Source organism: Podarcis raffonei, chromosome 12, assembly GCF_027172205.1.
Source record: "Podarcis raffonei isolate rPodRaf1 chromosome 12, rPodRaf1.pri, whole genome shotgun sequence".
Taxonomy (NCBI): Eukaryota; Metazoa; Chordata; class Lepidosauria; order Squamata; family Lacertidae; genus Podarcis; species Podarcis raffonei.
This window is the reverse complement of record NC_070613.1, coordinates 51779013-51795829: the sequence shown is the minus strand read 5'-3', so window position 1 is coordinate 51795829 and position 16817 is coordinate 51779013. Positions and strand designations below refer to the sequence as shown.

The 16817-nt window shown below is 39.7% G+C and overlaps 1 protein-coding gene across 5 annotated transcripts in view; it reads right to left on the bottom strand.

The window, feature by feature from the left end:
- Positions 1–247: 247 nt before the first annotated feature.
- Positions 248–16817, bottom strand: part of GOLGA4 (golgin A4) — a 56422-nt gene continuing 39852 nt past the window's right edge. For 3 of the 5 annotated variants that reach the window (XM_053410339.1, XM_053410343.1, XM_053410342.1), the window contains 10 exons: positions 15634–15755; positions 14697–14827; positions 14402–14515; positions 13303–13323; positions 13101–13169; positions 10912–10987; positions 6999–7102; positions 4545–4631; positions 2657–2722; positions 248–967 (listed from right to left, as the gene is read on the bottom strand). In XM_053410339.1, coding sequence (XP_053266314.1) covers positions 2693–2722; positions 4545–4631; positions 6999–7102; positions 10912–10987; positions 13101–13169; positions 13303–13323; positions 14402–14515; positions 14697–14827; positions 15634–15755 — 754 coding nt within the window. In that variant the 3' untranslated portion in view covers positions 248–967; positions 2657–2692. The remainder of the gene's footprint in view (positions 968–2656; positions 2723–4544; positions 4632–6998; positions 7103–10911; positions 10988–13100; positions 13170–13302; positions 13324–14401; positions 14516–14696; positions 14828–15633; positions 15756–16817) is intronic. The other 2 variants (XM_053410341.1, XM_053410344.1) reach the window with 1 other exon arrangement.

Here is a 16817-nt window from a genome sequence, read left to right as displayed (position 1 = left end):
GTCGGTGCGCACCGACCCCTCTCGCTCTCCAGGCTTCAGCGAAAGCCTGCATTCGCACCATAGGACGCACACACATTTCCCCTTCATTTTTGGAGGGGGGAAAGTGCGTCCTATAGTGCGAAAAATACGGTATGTTTCAGAAGCAGGGTATTAGGCTTTGTGGGTTGTTCACCTATATTACTGAATAAGATCACAGCAATTATTAGACAGTAATATTTGCTATTAAAAAGTACATCAGTCTGCAGCATTGTACAGTAAATAGAAGTTTTATTCTCTCCCAGCTCTGCAAGATTAGCACTGCCAACAGTCAGAGATCAGCTTATGATACAAGGAAGTAGTAACTATTTACAATTTACAGGAGTGTAAATTTATTCCCCACAAAATATAAGTACAAAAGCTAGGAATAAACAAATGAGGTACTGCAATTTGGATTTGTTATAAAGCAAGTGCTTGAAAGAAATTGCCTTTAGCAAACAATCAAGAGATCAAATTGTGAGGGAGGGGAAAAAGTCGAAACAGGTTTAATTTACCAAGAACATCACCAAGGCCTCCTACCCCCCCCCCAAAGTATATTGCACAATTATTTCAGATGATAAAACTGTTAAAAATAAATAGGGCAGTCAAACCATTAATTCTTCAGAGAGATCCTGTGAGATCTGTATTGCAGTGAGGCAAAACATTTATTAAAAAATATTCTAAACCAAAATAGAAAACTGTGTTCAATATAAGCACTCCATCACCGCGTAAGACAATCTTTCAAGACAACTGTTTGATTACATTCATGCCCAGCCCACAACCCATCATTGTTCTTAATTTTGCTCATTTCACGTGGGGCAATGAATAGTAGTTCTTCTCCTGTCCCTTCTTCATAGAGCTAGTATGGAGATATGATCATATTTCAAAGGAGCGCCATCTGCTACAAAGTGCATGTGTTGCAAGTTCTTCAAGAGGACGATCGCAGCCAGGACTGGAAGGGAGGGATGATATGAAAAAATTAAAAAGCGCAAGTAAAAGCAAAGCAACAAACTAATTTACGATACAGAAAGACATAATAGGTTTAAGAGGCAAGTTAAAAACCAACTATCCCACAGTTTAAAAAAGTAGTTTACCGGTGTGTGTTGCTTAATACAGTTCAATATTACACATTTGGCCCACCAGCTAGATCCAGTCCACTCCCCCGCCCCTTAGTAAGTGAATGGAAAAGGCACAATGGCATGACAGAAAGACTGCAAGGGTCTTGGCTAGGTAGCAGGCACAATGTACTATGGGGCATGGAGCAATATATCCATAACATACCATAACACACTATCTATCTATCCTGTTGTTGTAGATGTTGTTACTATTACTATTACATGCATATGTATCCCTTATAAGTTCAGTTTCATTTCAGCTAAAATGTGGGGTTGCGATATCTTCGAAACAGTTTTTCCTTTGGCTCATTGACCTCACAGGTGATTTTAATGTTTTGTTGTTTTAGTCTACCCTGAAATGGCCAATGTAGCTGATTACATTTCATTCACAAGAGCTTCATATTATCTTGAGTAATTTCCATGCATGCTACCCAGTATAAGTATATTGAAGCATATATATGGTCAAAATAATTTGTCCTCTGCAAGTTCCTTGGCTTCTGGATTCTGTAATCTAAGTTAAATAAATCTGTATTTCCAAAATGAACTTCTGAATAATCACATTTTGTACGCTTGACTTTGAATCATTATTTAAATTCTGAAGAACCTAGATTTACGTGGGAATTCAGTAGTTGGGGGCTATGCAAAGTAGAACATGTAAAAATACAGAGGACAAACTTCCCACTTCTACAGCACTGGGACTTTCTGCAGACAGCTTGCTTCACATTTTCAGATTTCCTTCCAAAGCAATTCATAACTTGATTTTTTAGCTTCTTGTGAATTCAGTTCTATGCCAGATTTCAAAACAGATGTAGAATTCACAGGCAGCTAGAAAAAAGGGGGATAACTAGCCCTTCCTGACAGTTGTAAATGACTAGTGCAATCAATTTTGAATAATAAACCTATTACTGATTTTTGTGACTTGGAACTTAAGTTTTCCATTCCTTATTACATTTTGAGCATTGAAGTGAAAACTGACATTAATATATTTAGGCAAATAAAGGTCAAACTAAACATGACACTGGAAACGTGCAACAGGGTACTGCTGTTGCTATTAAAATACAATAAAAAATGCCGAGAGATCCAATCCAATATACCACACCTAGTTTGGTCCGCAGTATATCAGCAATTAGTACACAAGGTAAAGTGAGCCAAAATCAGTGCAAATTGTATTATAATCTTATGTTGTTCTAATCTTATGCATCAGATGTGTGAAGCTGCGAGCATGTTCTTCAAAATAATCTCAAATTGGTCCAAGATCAGGAAAAAAATGTTATGGGATTAAGAAGTCCTCTTTACAAGTGCTTGCCTTGCAAAATAATTTTGGTAAGAACAAGTGTTCGGCATGCTTGTTAGTGGGAGGGACTAGTTATTACTGGGTGGTAGTCAAAACTTGTCATACTTACTTAAGTCTACAGATTTCAGTGGGTTTACTCTGTACAACTAACAGTGGATATCACTCACTATTATTAACAAACATTGTATGCACTAGGCAAAACCAAATATTGTATGTACCAGGCAACACTCACCCACATGCTAACTAAAAGCACTGATTGATGGCTTATTCAGAAGATGCCACTGCGAGGTGAGGTGAACTACAAAGCCAGGAAAAGAACAGCTTAGTGGGTTACTGTGTTAATAAAAGCAATGTGAGTTTAGACATGTTAGACATCTATTTCCACACTGTCAAACTTGTGGACATAGCAAGTGAGATGCCAGTGATGAGCCTTGACATTTGTCTGCTCTGTACAGAGTTTGACATACGGGTGAAGTGTAAAAACAGCAATGGCAGCCAGCACTGGCACTGCGCTCCAGGGTAAACTAGAGCCAAGTGTTGCCCGCTTCATGCAATGCACATGCACAATCCATGAACCTGCAGAAGTTTGCTTTTAAGCCTAGGATGCCTCGTGGTTGTTTCTTGCTACTTTTTCCTTCAGGTGGCTCAGGCAAAGGTCTACTAATTTCTACTAAAGCTGCTAGTATCAAAATAGGACTCCAGGGTAGGAACACATGGGACTTTGTTTTGATAGGCACAACATGAAATATTAGGCCTGGTACAGTGGTACCTCTGGTTACGAACGTAATTCGATCTGGAGGTCCGTTCTTAAGCTGAAACCGTTCTTATCCTGAGGCGCGCTTTCACTAATGGGGCTTCCTGCTGGGTGCACTATTTCCGTTCGCATCCTGGGGCAAAGTTTGCAACCAGGGGCAGCTACTTCCAGGTTAGTGGAGCTCGTAACCAGAAGCGTTCATAACCAGAAGCTTTCGTAACCAGAGGTACCACTGTATTCTATTTCCCCCATCTCGTCTAACAACTGCATGCAAAATTATAGAGCCAACAGAAAAGCACAAGTATTAGTGTGTATTAAAGCAGGATATGAAAGTAGCCAAACAGGAAAACCAACTGATAACAATGTTTCAATTTTCAAACAGAATCCCACAAAATATACTGTGCCACCACTCAAATAGTATCCCCATAAAACTGTATTGTACAGAATTTTAAGTCCTTTTTGTTTCCTCTACTTTGTACCTTTGTCATGGTCTTCAAATGGTACTCAGACACAGTTTTAGAACAAACCAATGGTAGCCACAAAAGGTAAATAATTTTGAATGGGATGCTGGCAGACTATTAAGTTTATTTCATATTTATTTCCCATCACATATAACTACCGCTTAAATTGTGAGCTGAAAATGTAGAAAAAGGGAGAAACCCCATTTAAACTGTTTTGCTCTGGGATAAATGTATTTTGTGAGCAAAAACAGATAGCATCCTCCTCTGAGCAAACAAAAAGAAGAAAAAGAGACAGAATTGACAATCATTCATGTGTCCAAGATCCATGAATGTATCTTGGTTTTATATGGCAAATTTTCCCTTCAGCAATTCCTACATTGAACCCTAGTGTTTAATAATAAAACAAACAGAATGATAAACCTAATGCCTGAAAAGTCCTATGATTGTGGGCGTTTATCACCTTCCTAAGATGATATCAATATTATAGGATTTATTAAATTACTTTAATTGAAAAGCATCTTCTTTTCAACATCACAGTTCCCAAGGTGACATGTTAAGTAGGCTTTTGAATAGATGAGTAAAACTGTTGCGGACTTCTTCCATATTAACACTGACATTTTATAGGTTTCCCTTGTAGTTGTAGTCCAACTGGAAGACAGATCTATCAAGCAAAGTGCTGATGTAGACATAACAGGAGATTTTTTGTCATCACAGTCAGCAAAGATGCACTCAGGGTCTTCCAACATTAAGGTGTTTATTGCTACTACTAAGAGTTTCCTTGCCCTGTGCGAAATCCTTACTTCCATATACAAAATCCTTCTGCGGGAAAGTTAGGTGACCAAAGAACTTTAATGTTAAGACATACCTGAGAAGCCACTTTTATTTAGTATCTTACTATGGCTTACCAATGCCCGTGCATCTTCTCGTTCCAAGATCTTCTGTGCTTGGTCAGCAGGGAATTTCAGCACTGTGGTTATAACCTTTGCCATTGTCTGAAGAAGAGGTGAACAAAGTAACGGGCATAATAAGAATATGATCCGCTAAACAGCAGTTTCATTGATTTATAAAAGCACTGTATTTTTTGTAGTTCTTATGAAAGCATAGGAATGCATAAAGAATACTTGTGTCTTTCATAAAAATCTGTGGCAACCTAAGGCTAAGACTTTAAAATAAATGCAGTACATTAAAAGCTAAGAGTCTGCAATCCAACATCACCAGTGACTTAAAATTCCCCAAGTGCTTTTGGCCAGAATAAATGATACAGAAACGGATTCCAAACGATCAGATTTAAAATAAGGCTGAGTACAAGTTCAAAACAACAATAAATTCAGTATTCCATCACTTAAGGCTTCAATGTTTTTGAAATAGTTGGTTGCAGATAAAGGCCAGATAAAGCCTATATTTACTCATATGCTATCCACTGAAAACAAAGTTCAACTTAAAAGGAAGGCTCTTAACATTCTTTCCCACTGCTATTTCTTGGAAGGAGAAAAATAATAATGTAGTATAGATGGCCTCATAGCAAGAAATATATAGTAAACAGTTTCATGAGTAAGAATGTGCTGGTGACTCTGCTATATGGTATTATTTGCTGAAGGTCCTGCTTGTAAGTGAAAAGGAAATTATTATTTTTTAATTAAAAAAAAGATCTAAGAAGATGGTGACGGAACTATGTTGCGGCATGATTTGTTATCTGAAATTTTAACTCCAGCAGGGCAGTGCTGTTCACCTGACTTCCCAATGGAGAGCGTTGCTGCTGCTTGCTGAGAGGGAGACGACTGCAGTATGGAGAGCTCAGCTCAGCGCAAGCACAGCAGCAGGACCATCAGATTGGCTCTGTTGCTGCACCGCTCAGTCCTCACCCTTGTGGTAAGTGGCATGCTGTTAGCAACCCAGGTGAACAATGCCCCCCTGCCTGTGCTGCCCCACTGACTGCCCCACTCCCCACACTATGTTAATGAATTTATGGCTGCTCATTATTTCTCCCAGCCCATGCAAATTGATTGTGACCGAAGGTTGGGAACTTGCTGAAAGATGTAGCTGAAGGTTTAAACCTGAATCAGATTCAGGGATAGTTAAGAGACAAAACTGCAGGGAAGGTGGTCTGGAATCTCACTTGGAAGGGGATGGGGGACAGGAAGGAGCTATGGTTCCATGGGGGAGATGGAAATGAAGTTTGCGGGGAAACAGGGTTAAATGAGTCCCACATCACAGGAGGAAGAGGGCTGGCATATGAGTATTTGGAAGGTTGAGGACAATAGCTCCATCACATTTGCAAAGAGGAGCCTATGAAACCTAAAGAAGGAGTGGACAGACTTGGGGCCTACTTTTATGCTAGCTAGAACCTTGAGATCAACCAAGCAGAGGCAGGTACAAAATAGCGGCTCAGCCAGTTGGACACACACATATTATATATACATATACATGTGCCTCTGAGTGCATGTTCAGCTCATAAATCTACCAATGCCAAAAGCAAGTAGCAAGTCCTTTCACATAAAAGTCTGTTCCTGTTCCTTGCTCCTGTCCAGTATTCTTTTTCAGCAAGCTAATTTGGGGAGGGGGGATTTTTAGCTGTTGCTATTGTTATGACGCGGGTGGCGCTGTGGGTAAAACCTCAGTGCCTAGGACTTGCCGATCGTATGGTTGGCGGTTCGAATCCCCGCGGCGGGGTGAGCTCCCGTCGTTCGGTCCCAGCTCCTGCCCACCTAGCAGTTTGAAAGCACCCCTAAGTGAAAGTAGATAAATATGTACCGCTTTATAGCGGGAAGGTAAACGGCGTTTCCGTGTGCTGCGCTGGTGCTGGCTCTCCAGAGCAGCTTCGTCACGCTGGCCACGTGACCCAGAAGTGTCTCCGGACAGCGCTGGCCTCCGGCCTCTTAAGTGAGATGGGTGCACAACCCTAGAGTCGGACACGACTGGCCCGTACGGGCAGGGGTACCTTTACCTTTTTATTGTTATGACAATCGGGAGTTGGAAACTCCTGCGAATCTACTGCAAGCTGCCCACCCTGGCCTATGGAGTGTAATATCCACTGAGAGTGGTCCTGTTTGAAAGTATTATTTAGTTAGGAGATTTATAACCTACCCTTCATCAATTTTGGAACCAGGATGGGGTACAACTAAACAACTTTAATAACCAATTCCACACATTAATGATGAAACACTAAAACAAACCCACCATAGATGTAACTCTTCATAAATAGGATATACCGTGTCACACCATCTTGCTTCTATCCAAGGTAGATGTGAGCAAGAATGGGCTCATCCCGTAGCTTAATAATACTACAACCTGTGCAGTTCTTCTTCTTCCTCGAAGTGACTGCTAACTTAATAAACATGTGCCTTGAATATGGGGGATACCTTTGTCTCACGACCCATCATGTACTCGAACAACACCTTCCTCAAGTATTCAAACTCCGTCGGTTCTCCAAAAAGAGAGACATCTGAATGGCAGAGGTTCCCATCTGCACAAACAAGAGACAGTGTTTTATACAATTGTATTTTACACAGATGTGCTACCATCAGTACGCTCATCTCTCTTGACCAAACTGTAACATACAGACATAATGATTGTCACTTACCCGGATTATACTGCTTTTGTAAAGAGCATTTTACATTTTAACAAGAGGATTAAGCGGCTAGTTCTTAACTCTTGCCTCTGTACTCAAGACACTCTTACCCTCTCCTTCAAATATATCGCCAGGCAGAGGCAGACGACTATTGTTCAAGCCCCCTTCCTGGTAGCATGCTTGTGCCTCAGTGGGAAAGATGGATCTTCCAGTCCCCGAACTGTTTCTGTCCCAGCTGGTCAGTAAGAATTACTATTTAGCTTAAAGAATCAACATCTGAATTCAAACCTGCCCCCATCCCATTTTTCTTTTGTGTCATGTCTTTTCGATTGTAAGCCTGAGGGAAAGGACTGTCTTGTTTGAACTGATTTATGTAAGCATCTCTGGGAGATTTTCAGCTGAAGAGCAGAGTACAAATGCTCTAAACAAACAAACCCTTTACAAGTAGGATCGGTTGAGTACACAAACCTCCTAACCCTAAGCGCTATTCCTTCCAGAGATTCATGACTGCTTTTTCCTCTCCTATAGCCAATAGCTCCTGCCTGATGTTAGAAGTAACTGCCAAAACAATGGAAAGTATAGGAATCAGGATAAATCCTTTAAGGTAGCACCAGGGAACCTTAGACCTAGCACAGTACCCAAGTTGTCCTGCAAGGCCATAGCCCACAATGCCCCTCCTCACCTGCCCAACATCATATGTAACATCAGGTGTCAGGCAAACATGGACATGGCTACAAAGGAAGAATAAGGAGTTCAAAGGTTGCTTCTCACTGTCCCTTGGTAAGTAGGGCTGATTGGAACAGACAGGGAGATCCACTGAGATCAGCTGCACTAGGGAGTTCCCAACAGGAGCACCTGGCTTGAGAGCAGTACATGTGAAAAGGATCTAGGAGTCTTGGTTGACCACAAACTTGACATGAGCCAACAGTGTGACGCGGCAGCTAAAAAAACCAATGCAATTCTGGGCTGCATCAATAGGAGTATAGCATCTAGATCAAGGGAAGTAATAGTGCCACTGTATTCTGCTCTGGTCAGACCTCACCTGGAGTACTGTGTCCAGTTATGGGCACCACAGTTCAAGAAGGACACTGACAAACTGGAACGTGTCCAGAGGAGGGCAACCAAAATGGTCAAAGGCCTGGAAACGATGCCTTATGAGGAATGGCTAAGGGAGCTGGGCATGTTTAGCCTGGAGAAGAGGAGGTTAAGGGGCGATATGATAGCCATGTTCAAATATATAAAAGGATGTCACATAGAGGAGGGAGAAAGGTTGTTTTCTGCTGCTCCAGAGAAGCGGACACGGAGCAATGGATCCAAACTACAAGAAAGAAGATTCCACCTAAACATTAGGAAGAACTTCCTGACAGTAAGAGCTGTTCGACAGTGGAATTTGCTGCCGAGGAGTGTGGTGGAGTCTCCTTCTTTGGAGGTCTTTAAGCAGAGGCTTGACAACCATATGTCAGGAGTGCTCTGATGGTGTTTCCTGCTTGGCAGGGGGTTGGACTCGATGGCCCTTGTGGTCTCTTCCAACTCTATGATTCTATGATTCTAGTACAGCTGAAGAGGCTCGCTTTCTCTGTTTGGAGGAAGTGGTTTCTCTCCAAAGAGAAAAAGGTTCTAGTTGAAGGAAGCAGTTTGAGCCAAACCTCCCACTCCAAAGAGAATTCAAAGGAGCTCCGTGTAACCACAATCACTTCACCAGTCATTACAAAAAGCTCTTTTGAAGGTGTGCTTCCCAAGCACCAATTTGGACAGGTGCCATTCACACGATGTTATTGTGTCTTCAGGTGATTCTGTCCACCTGTTTACGTGTGACATACTCCTGGGGAAGGTGAGAAACCTGCATTATCAAATCCTGTGTAACCACTGAGGGTAGGGGCCAACTGGGGCTCTCGGCAACAGATCTAACCATCTTACAGTATCACCATGACCACATTTTTATCAAGGATCAATATTCTACAAGGCTGCCACCTAGACTACAAACAAGCATGCTCTCTCTCAGCAAATCTGGCTCCACCAGCCTGGAAAAGCCATCTCATTGGACCACCTCACTGCTTTGGAATTTAAAGCCTTCCTTTGTAGAACTGTGTTACCTGTATGAAGTCATTTGCATCTTTGGCTGCTGCTTATTACAGCTTGATCCTTTGCTCCACTGCCCCACCCACAACATGGAGATATGACAGTTTAGAAAGCAAACCCCACAGGACCCAGACACCCTTTGAGATAACTGTGTGTGAGTGTGCAGGCATGTCCAAGTTTTACATCAAATGTTGAAGGACAAGGCTGGGAAAATATTTGCAATATATTGTATTAACTAAACTCTTACAAGTGTTTCTTCTAAAACTTCTAATCTAATCCTGTTTATGTTTCTTAGCAACATTGTTTTCATAAAATTTTGCATGGTAACTGATATCTTAAAATGTTTTCTTCATAAAAACACAATATAAAAAGCAGAAGCATTCTAAGTATGCCATTAGACTAGCTTTCAGAGGGCAAGGGGAAAATATCTACATTCTTGGAGACTAAGCAGTGACTCTTATTTTTCCATTTATGTTCACTTAAACTAAAAGTCCAAAAGTAGCAGATTTTACTTTCCTAGTTACGTGTGGATTTTAACTTTTTATGCACAAACATAATTGCTGATGGAATTCAGCAAACACTCGTGGCTACCACTGGAAATCCCTTGCTAAAACTAGAGGATTGTTAAACTAAAGCATCCTCCCTCCAGGATGAGACTGCAGTATGAAAACACCTACAGCCCAACTCTCAATCATACTGTATTTGTCCTTTGGCTTGCTGACATTGCAGCAGGCATCATTAATCCCAAGATTTGAGGAGATCTAAAACATGTCTTCAATACCTGATTTCTGGAAAAGTATGAACTACACATGTATCAAAATGTTAGCTACTGGTTATACCTTAATTTTGATATTCTCCATGTTGCTCACATGCACACATAAATACATGTGGCAAACATGCTTACATGTCACACTCATTTTCCATGAAGTAAAATTATACAAAAAAAAAACATTAAAATTAAAGAATAAACCATAATCTGCATCAGGAACTGCATTACTGCAACACATGTCTATTTACGGCTTTGAAGGTCTAGTCGTCAGGGTATGTAAGCAATTGGAATGAAAATGACTGAAAATATGAACTATGTTCTATTTGTGATTTCAATGTAGCAATTTTTCCACAAGGGAATACTTATATATATTGCATGTGATCCATGAGGTGGACATTGGAACGCAACTAATCTTACATTTACAGATCATGCAAAATCACTTCACTTTTAAAAAATATGTATTTGCGTAAAAAGATTCAGAACTGCCCTACTGAACAATATTTCAGCGTAACATCTTTCATCTGATATATGCAAACTTTTAGGGTCAACTGTACAGGAAGGGGTCTAGATGCAAAATCTGTATAGCTCAGTTCAACGCGAATGAAGAAAGTGGCATGGAACTGAGAGACTATTAACAAGTGTTAACAAGGCCTTCCATACCTTCCATACCTGACACACAACCATAAAAGTCCGAAGACTAACTTTTGGCCTTAAATTTATCTATCACCCTAAATTTAGATAGCTCAATGGGATTTACTCCCAGGTAAGAGTACATATATTTGCAGCCCTAGTTAGGTTTGCAAGTATTCTCTTAGGCTTTATTCTGTAGCTCAGTGTCAAGACAAACATTCCTCACCTCTGTAAGGCGATGCAACTGTTGTGACATACATATTCTTCTCGTAATTTTTCAACCGGTCTTGTAGTGTATGAATCTAAGAATAAAGTGATGGATGAGGAGGATAAAACAAACATAACGGAGATGACTTAGAATATGTTTCAACTTTGAGGTGTATTGAATGTACGAGAAAGCAGTTACCAAACCGTGTCCTTCTGCCCCCACCCACTACTGGTGACAACTCAGGGTGTTAAATATTATCTCTCTATCTATCTCACTTAAACTTACCATGTAAATATTTGTTAGTGTGCATTAGACATGTAAAGGGACGCGGGTGGCATTATAATAATAATGTGCTCCTAAGGAATAATCATGGGATGCGGGTGGCGCTGTGGGTTAAACCACAGAGCCTAGGGCTTGCTGATCAGAAGTTTGGCGGTTCGAATCCCCACGATGGGGTGAGCTCCCACTGCTCGGTCCCTGCTCCTGCCCACCTAGCAGTTCGAAAGCACGTCAAAGTGCAAGTAGATAAATAGGTACTGCTCCGGCGGGAAGGTAAACAGCGTTTCCGTGCACTGCTCTGGTTCACCAGAAGCGGCTTAGTCATGCTGGCCACATGACCCGGAAGCTGTAAGCTGGCTCCCTCGGCCAATAAAGCGAGATGAGCGTCGCAACCCCAGAGTCGGCCATGACTGGACATAATGGTCAGGGGTCCCTTTACCTTTACCTACTAGACATGTTGGGAAATATTAGCAAAGATTAGGGTTTTCTGTCTGCCTTTCTTTCTGTCTAATTTAAGATCTGATAAAGATCTGATAAGATCTGATAAAAGTAGACCTGGCCACGAGTCTCCTGGGAAGCAGAGAGGGGCTGGCTAGCACTATACTGACCATTGTCCAAACTGTCCTCTCATCTGGTGTGAGTACTTGTTATCTCACCACTTCTGTTTCATAGTCTTACTGTTTTTTTCTGTTTGCAGAAAGAGCGTTTTTTTGTTGATTGCAACCAACGAGTGGTTCTGTTCTGAATTGAGTGATTACACATGGGAGTGTTGCTTTGGATCAAAGCATTGCCTCTGGCTTGGCTGATAAGAACAGAACCAGCTACATGTGGTGAAGTAAACCACGGGGGGATTCACCCCAAAGTGGAGGACATCAAAGATCATCTTCCTTTGGGGTCACCACTTGGAGGACACACAGACAGTGGTGCTTCCCACTGGGTTAGAAATTGGAACGGTACAAGAGAAATAGGTATGTCACCCTGACCCAAGGTGTTACTATTGGTATATAAAGCCCTCAGCAGCTTGGAATCAGTTTCCTTGAACAAATGCTTTATGCATATACTCCCTCTCTATTAATATCAGACAGTCCCCTTTATTGTACCCTTTTCAGCACTTGCTAAAAACTTTCTTTACCTTTTTTTTGTTTTACCTAGAAATATAGTTTTATTATGTATGCTTGTTCTTAAATTCTGTTGATTTTATCTGTATTTTGATAATTGAATTATGCATACTTCCTTTATTGTTTGTTACATTTATATCCCATCTTTCCTCTGAGGAGCTCAAGGTGGTTTACAAAGTCGTCCTCCTCCCAATTTTATCCTCATAACCACCATGTGAGGTAGGGTAGGCTGAGAATGAGTAACTGACTATAGCACTCAAGTAGGTTTGAAATACAGTCAAACCTTGGTTCCCAAATGCCTCCATTTTGGAGCGTTTCGGCTCCCGAACGCTGAAAACCCAGAAGTAATTGTTCCAGTTTTCGAACGCTTTTTGGAAGCTGAATGTTCGACGCAGCTTCCGCTTGAGTGCAGGAAAGTCCTGCAGCCAACTGGAAAGTGCACCTTGGTTGTCGAACATTTCGGAAGCCAAACGGGCTTCTGGAACAGATTATCTTTGACAACCAAGGTTTGACTGTAGAATCAAAGGTTATGTGAGCTTGGTTTTGATTGTTGCAAACTGATTCCTTTTAGGGCTTTAGAGTGTCGTACTTTTAATAGCCTGGTGATGATGAGCAGACTGAATCTGTGTTTAATGGCACTATACTATGCATGTTTACTCAAAAGTAAGTTCAATAAGGTGTACTTCCATGAAATGGGATATAGGGTTGCAGCCTAGGTAGCCTTTTATAACCTTTTCAAATTATACCTAGAAAATGCTTTAATGTACCCAAGAGCTAAAGTTCCTTCTTTTTTTTTTATCAGATCCTTACCTGTTCTATGAATTCCTGTTCTTTCAGCTTTGAATCACTGACAAGTGTTGTCTTCTGGGCTAGCTGTGCCTGAAACACAACCAGAAACATATATGAAAATGTGCACAACAAACACTTAATTAATTACTTTTCATCAAAACTGTAAACAGCATCAAAGGAAAACTTGACATTATGCTAGTGGTAAAGATGAAGCCAATCTTACCTGAAGTTCAGCTATTGTTACCTAAAACAGAAAAATGAACATTTAATAAAATGTTTCTGCTTTGTCCCTGCCAAATAAAACAAAAAGCACTGCAGGATATTTTTCATCCATATGAATTCCCATTAATTCCTGATTAAGTCTCCATTATCTATTTCTCTGAGATGGTATATATTACTATTTGGTACAAAGAAATTTGTCTTGCAATTTTTTATCACATAAAAGCAGTTTTGAGGAGCACAAATAATTAAAATAGCTTAGTCACACCCAAAATACAGCTGGAAATAAATCTAAGTGGTACAAAGAAACTATTCAAACGAGAGACTTAAGTAACTATTAAATGAATTCCTAAATAAGTAATATACATGTTTTCTTGTCAACAATTTGCTTTCATCATAATCTCTATTAGTTGAGAGCCATGAAGGAAGACTGGGTTTTTTTCTTGTAGCAGAGGTTTAATTTTATGCAAAATTTCCACGGTCATTACATGAACTTACAGCCCGTTTTACATTAATGAGACATGAGTGTACATAAATGGTTGCAAAAGGACATTATCAAAGAAACTACAAATTTTGGTTAAATTGTAATCCCACATTCAAAAGGATAAAATACAACATTCAACTATGTCTTACTCAGGGTAGACCCACTGAAATTAATCAACCTAACTTACGGTTATATTCATTAAATTCAATAGGTCAACTCTGAGTAAAGCTTCATTGAATGCTGTCGCTTATTTCCCAATCTCTCTAATTTCAAAGGAAACCAAGTGCAACTAACTTAGTATTGAACCAACTGTATATATAACTAACTGATTTACTACTGAAATAAAACTAAGATATCGAAGAATAGATCAGTTTCCACAGTTAATATTATTTGCCTCTGTAGCAAAGAACAGCAATTGCTTCAAATGTGAGCCAATAACAGCCAATAAAGGATAAAAAACAGCCCAGCCCCTTTGCCAATTGTTAGATCAAAAGAGTTAAAATACTCTAAAGTCTAACAAAATATTTCTATTAAAACTCTGAAGGTAAACTAAGATACAAGCTAAGAACCACAATAAATTCCTAAGTAAAAATTTGTAAAATAATGTTTTCTAACTTACTTCACCACTGTTCCAGCTTTCTTCATCTGCCAGTCTTTGTTTGTACTCCTCCTGCAATTTCTCCAGCTGGTTCTGAAGCTCATTTACTTTTTCTGTCATTTCTTCTTCTCGAGTCTTCAGAACAAAATAAATAAATAAAACCATTACTTTATATACTTCACAATTAGGAGACAATCTGGCTTCCATCAGCTTTAGCTACAAGAACTTTAGCTGCGAAAGTACTGAATTATACACAAATACTGGATAAAACTGCACTCTGACTTTTAGGAACACAAAAACAAGCAATACCATATACCTCAAGGATTTCTTCATACTTTTTCACTGTCCTTTGTAGGTCATCATCTTTTTCTAGCAACTTTTTATGTAACTGAGTTATCTCTGCGTGGTGACTTTCTATGAGTTCAGATTCAACCTCCTGAGCTTTACCTGTGAAAAATGGTCAACAGTGTTTATATATCGCATTTTAACTGGGATGCTATTTTAACTGAATTAGAAGCAATACATTCTAGATACAGTAAATGAATACTACAGTAAAAGAAGAAACTCTAAAGAAGAATTCATTAAAAAAACGCTATTAGAATCTAATGACATGTCGACATGTCAAAACATAACTGATAACATATTCCTTTTCTTATTTTGGCATACAAGGTGTCTTCTTTCACACTAGAGTAGGTTGGGTCAAACAAGCCAGTATCATGTTAAAATCAGTAGGCAAGATTATGCTTTGAGTAGTAAGCAATGAATTAAACTTCACTCAAAGGTTTTACTGCTTATCTATCACCTCTTCTTTCTCTACTTTTATTTTTTACAGCTGTTAGTACAGTTGGAACTCGCCACTCCTATACATAGTCATTGAATGCGTAATTCTTACTAAAAAACTAAACAGATGTTATGGTACTTTCAACCTATCTGAACTTCATACTTGTTAACTAATTGGCAGTATTTATTATCAGATATATATGCAAAATTAATATATTTACATTAATGAGTTTGCATATGTATATATGTGTGTGTGTGTGTACACACACACTCACACACACGATACAGTATTACATAAGCATTCAAATCCAGGGCAAGAATAGAGGAGAATTCAGGGCTTGTTATCATGCCCCTGACTGTTCTGTCTATGGAAGTTCTTTCTTCTAAATTGATCTTATAGGAATGGATCTGATGGTCGAATTTAGAAGAGATATAGCCATTTAAAATCAACACAAGGTACTGTTCCAACTCACTGATTGTTTCTTTTACGGCTGTTTCTATTTCTTGGTCCTTTTGTGCCATCTGGGTATTGAATTCTCTCATCAACTGCTTTAATGTGGAGTTGTGCTTCAATTCAATGTCCTCCTGTTCATATCTATAAAGGTACAGCAAAATAAGAAGTCCAGATATGGCAGTTCAAAAGTAAAGCAAAAAAGCATATTAATTTCTAACAGAGAGATTTGAGAGCCTGCCAAGTATAAGATTGCGTTAGAATAAATGGCTTTCACTAACGGTTTTTCTTTACATTTGTATGATTATTTGTATGATTGAGACAATAGTTACTGAAGAGAGAAATTCATTAAGAAAAATGTTACCAAACAGACTTTTTGTGAAAACGTCCTGAGGATAAAAGTTCATCTACCTATGATAATTGAAAAATGTGTCCAGATAAGGCTATAAAAGGGGGGATTTGCTCCAAGTGCAGCTTATACAAATCCAATTAATTTTGTTAGGGCAAATGAAATAATTTAATTACACCATGTAAACATAACCTGATATTTGACCTGCAAACTCCTAAGGCTTTTAGGACAATGTAGGACAAGGATGTAGACCCAGCAATCTTCCCCTTTGAGGCACATGAAATGAAACCAGGAAACGACTAAGTTTCCAGCTGCTATAGTTTCCAGCTGCATCCAAACCAGAAAATCATCGTTACCAGCTTTGGAACAAGCCAGAATATTAAATTTGGATAAATGGGAAAGTATGGTTAGAGACTTCTTGGTTTGATTATTAAAGTGAGAGAAAGGGATGAATTAAGGAGCTTGTGTACTGAGGGCAGAGTGTAAGGTTCACTTGAGGCTTTTTAACTGGAGTTACAATTGCCCAAATGCAGCCAAGGACTAGTTTTCCATATAATTTGCTATGAATTTGAAGGATTTATTTTGCCAATGCTGATTATGAATAGTAGAGGTTTCATATATCAAGGGATGCAGGTGGCGCTGTGGGTTAAACCACAGAGCCTAGGGCTTACCGATCAGAAGGTCGGCGGTTCGAATCCCCGTGATGGGGTGAGCTCCCATTGCTCAGTCCCAGCTCCTGCCCACCTAGCAGTTTGAAAGCACGTCAAGTGCAAGTAGATAAATAGGTACCGCTCTGGCAGGAAGGTAAACGGCATTTCCGTGCGCTGCTCTGGTTCACCAGAAGCGGCTCAGTCCTG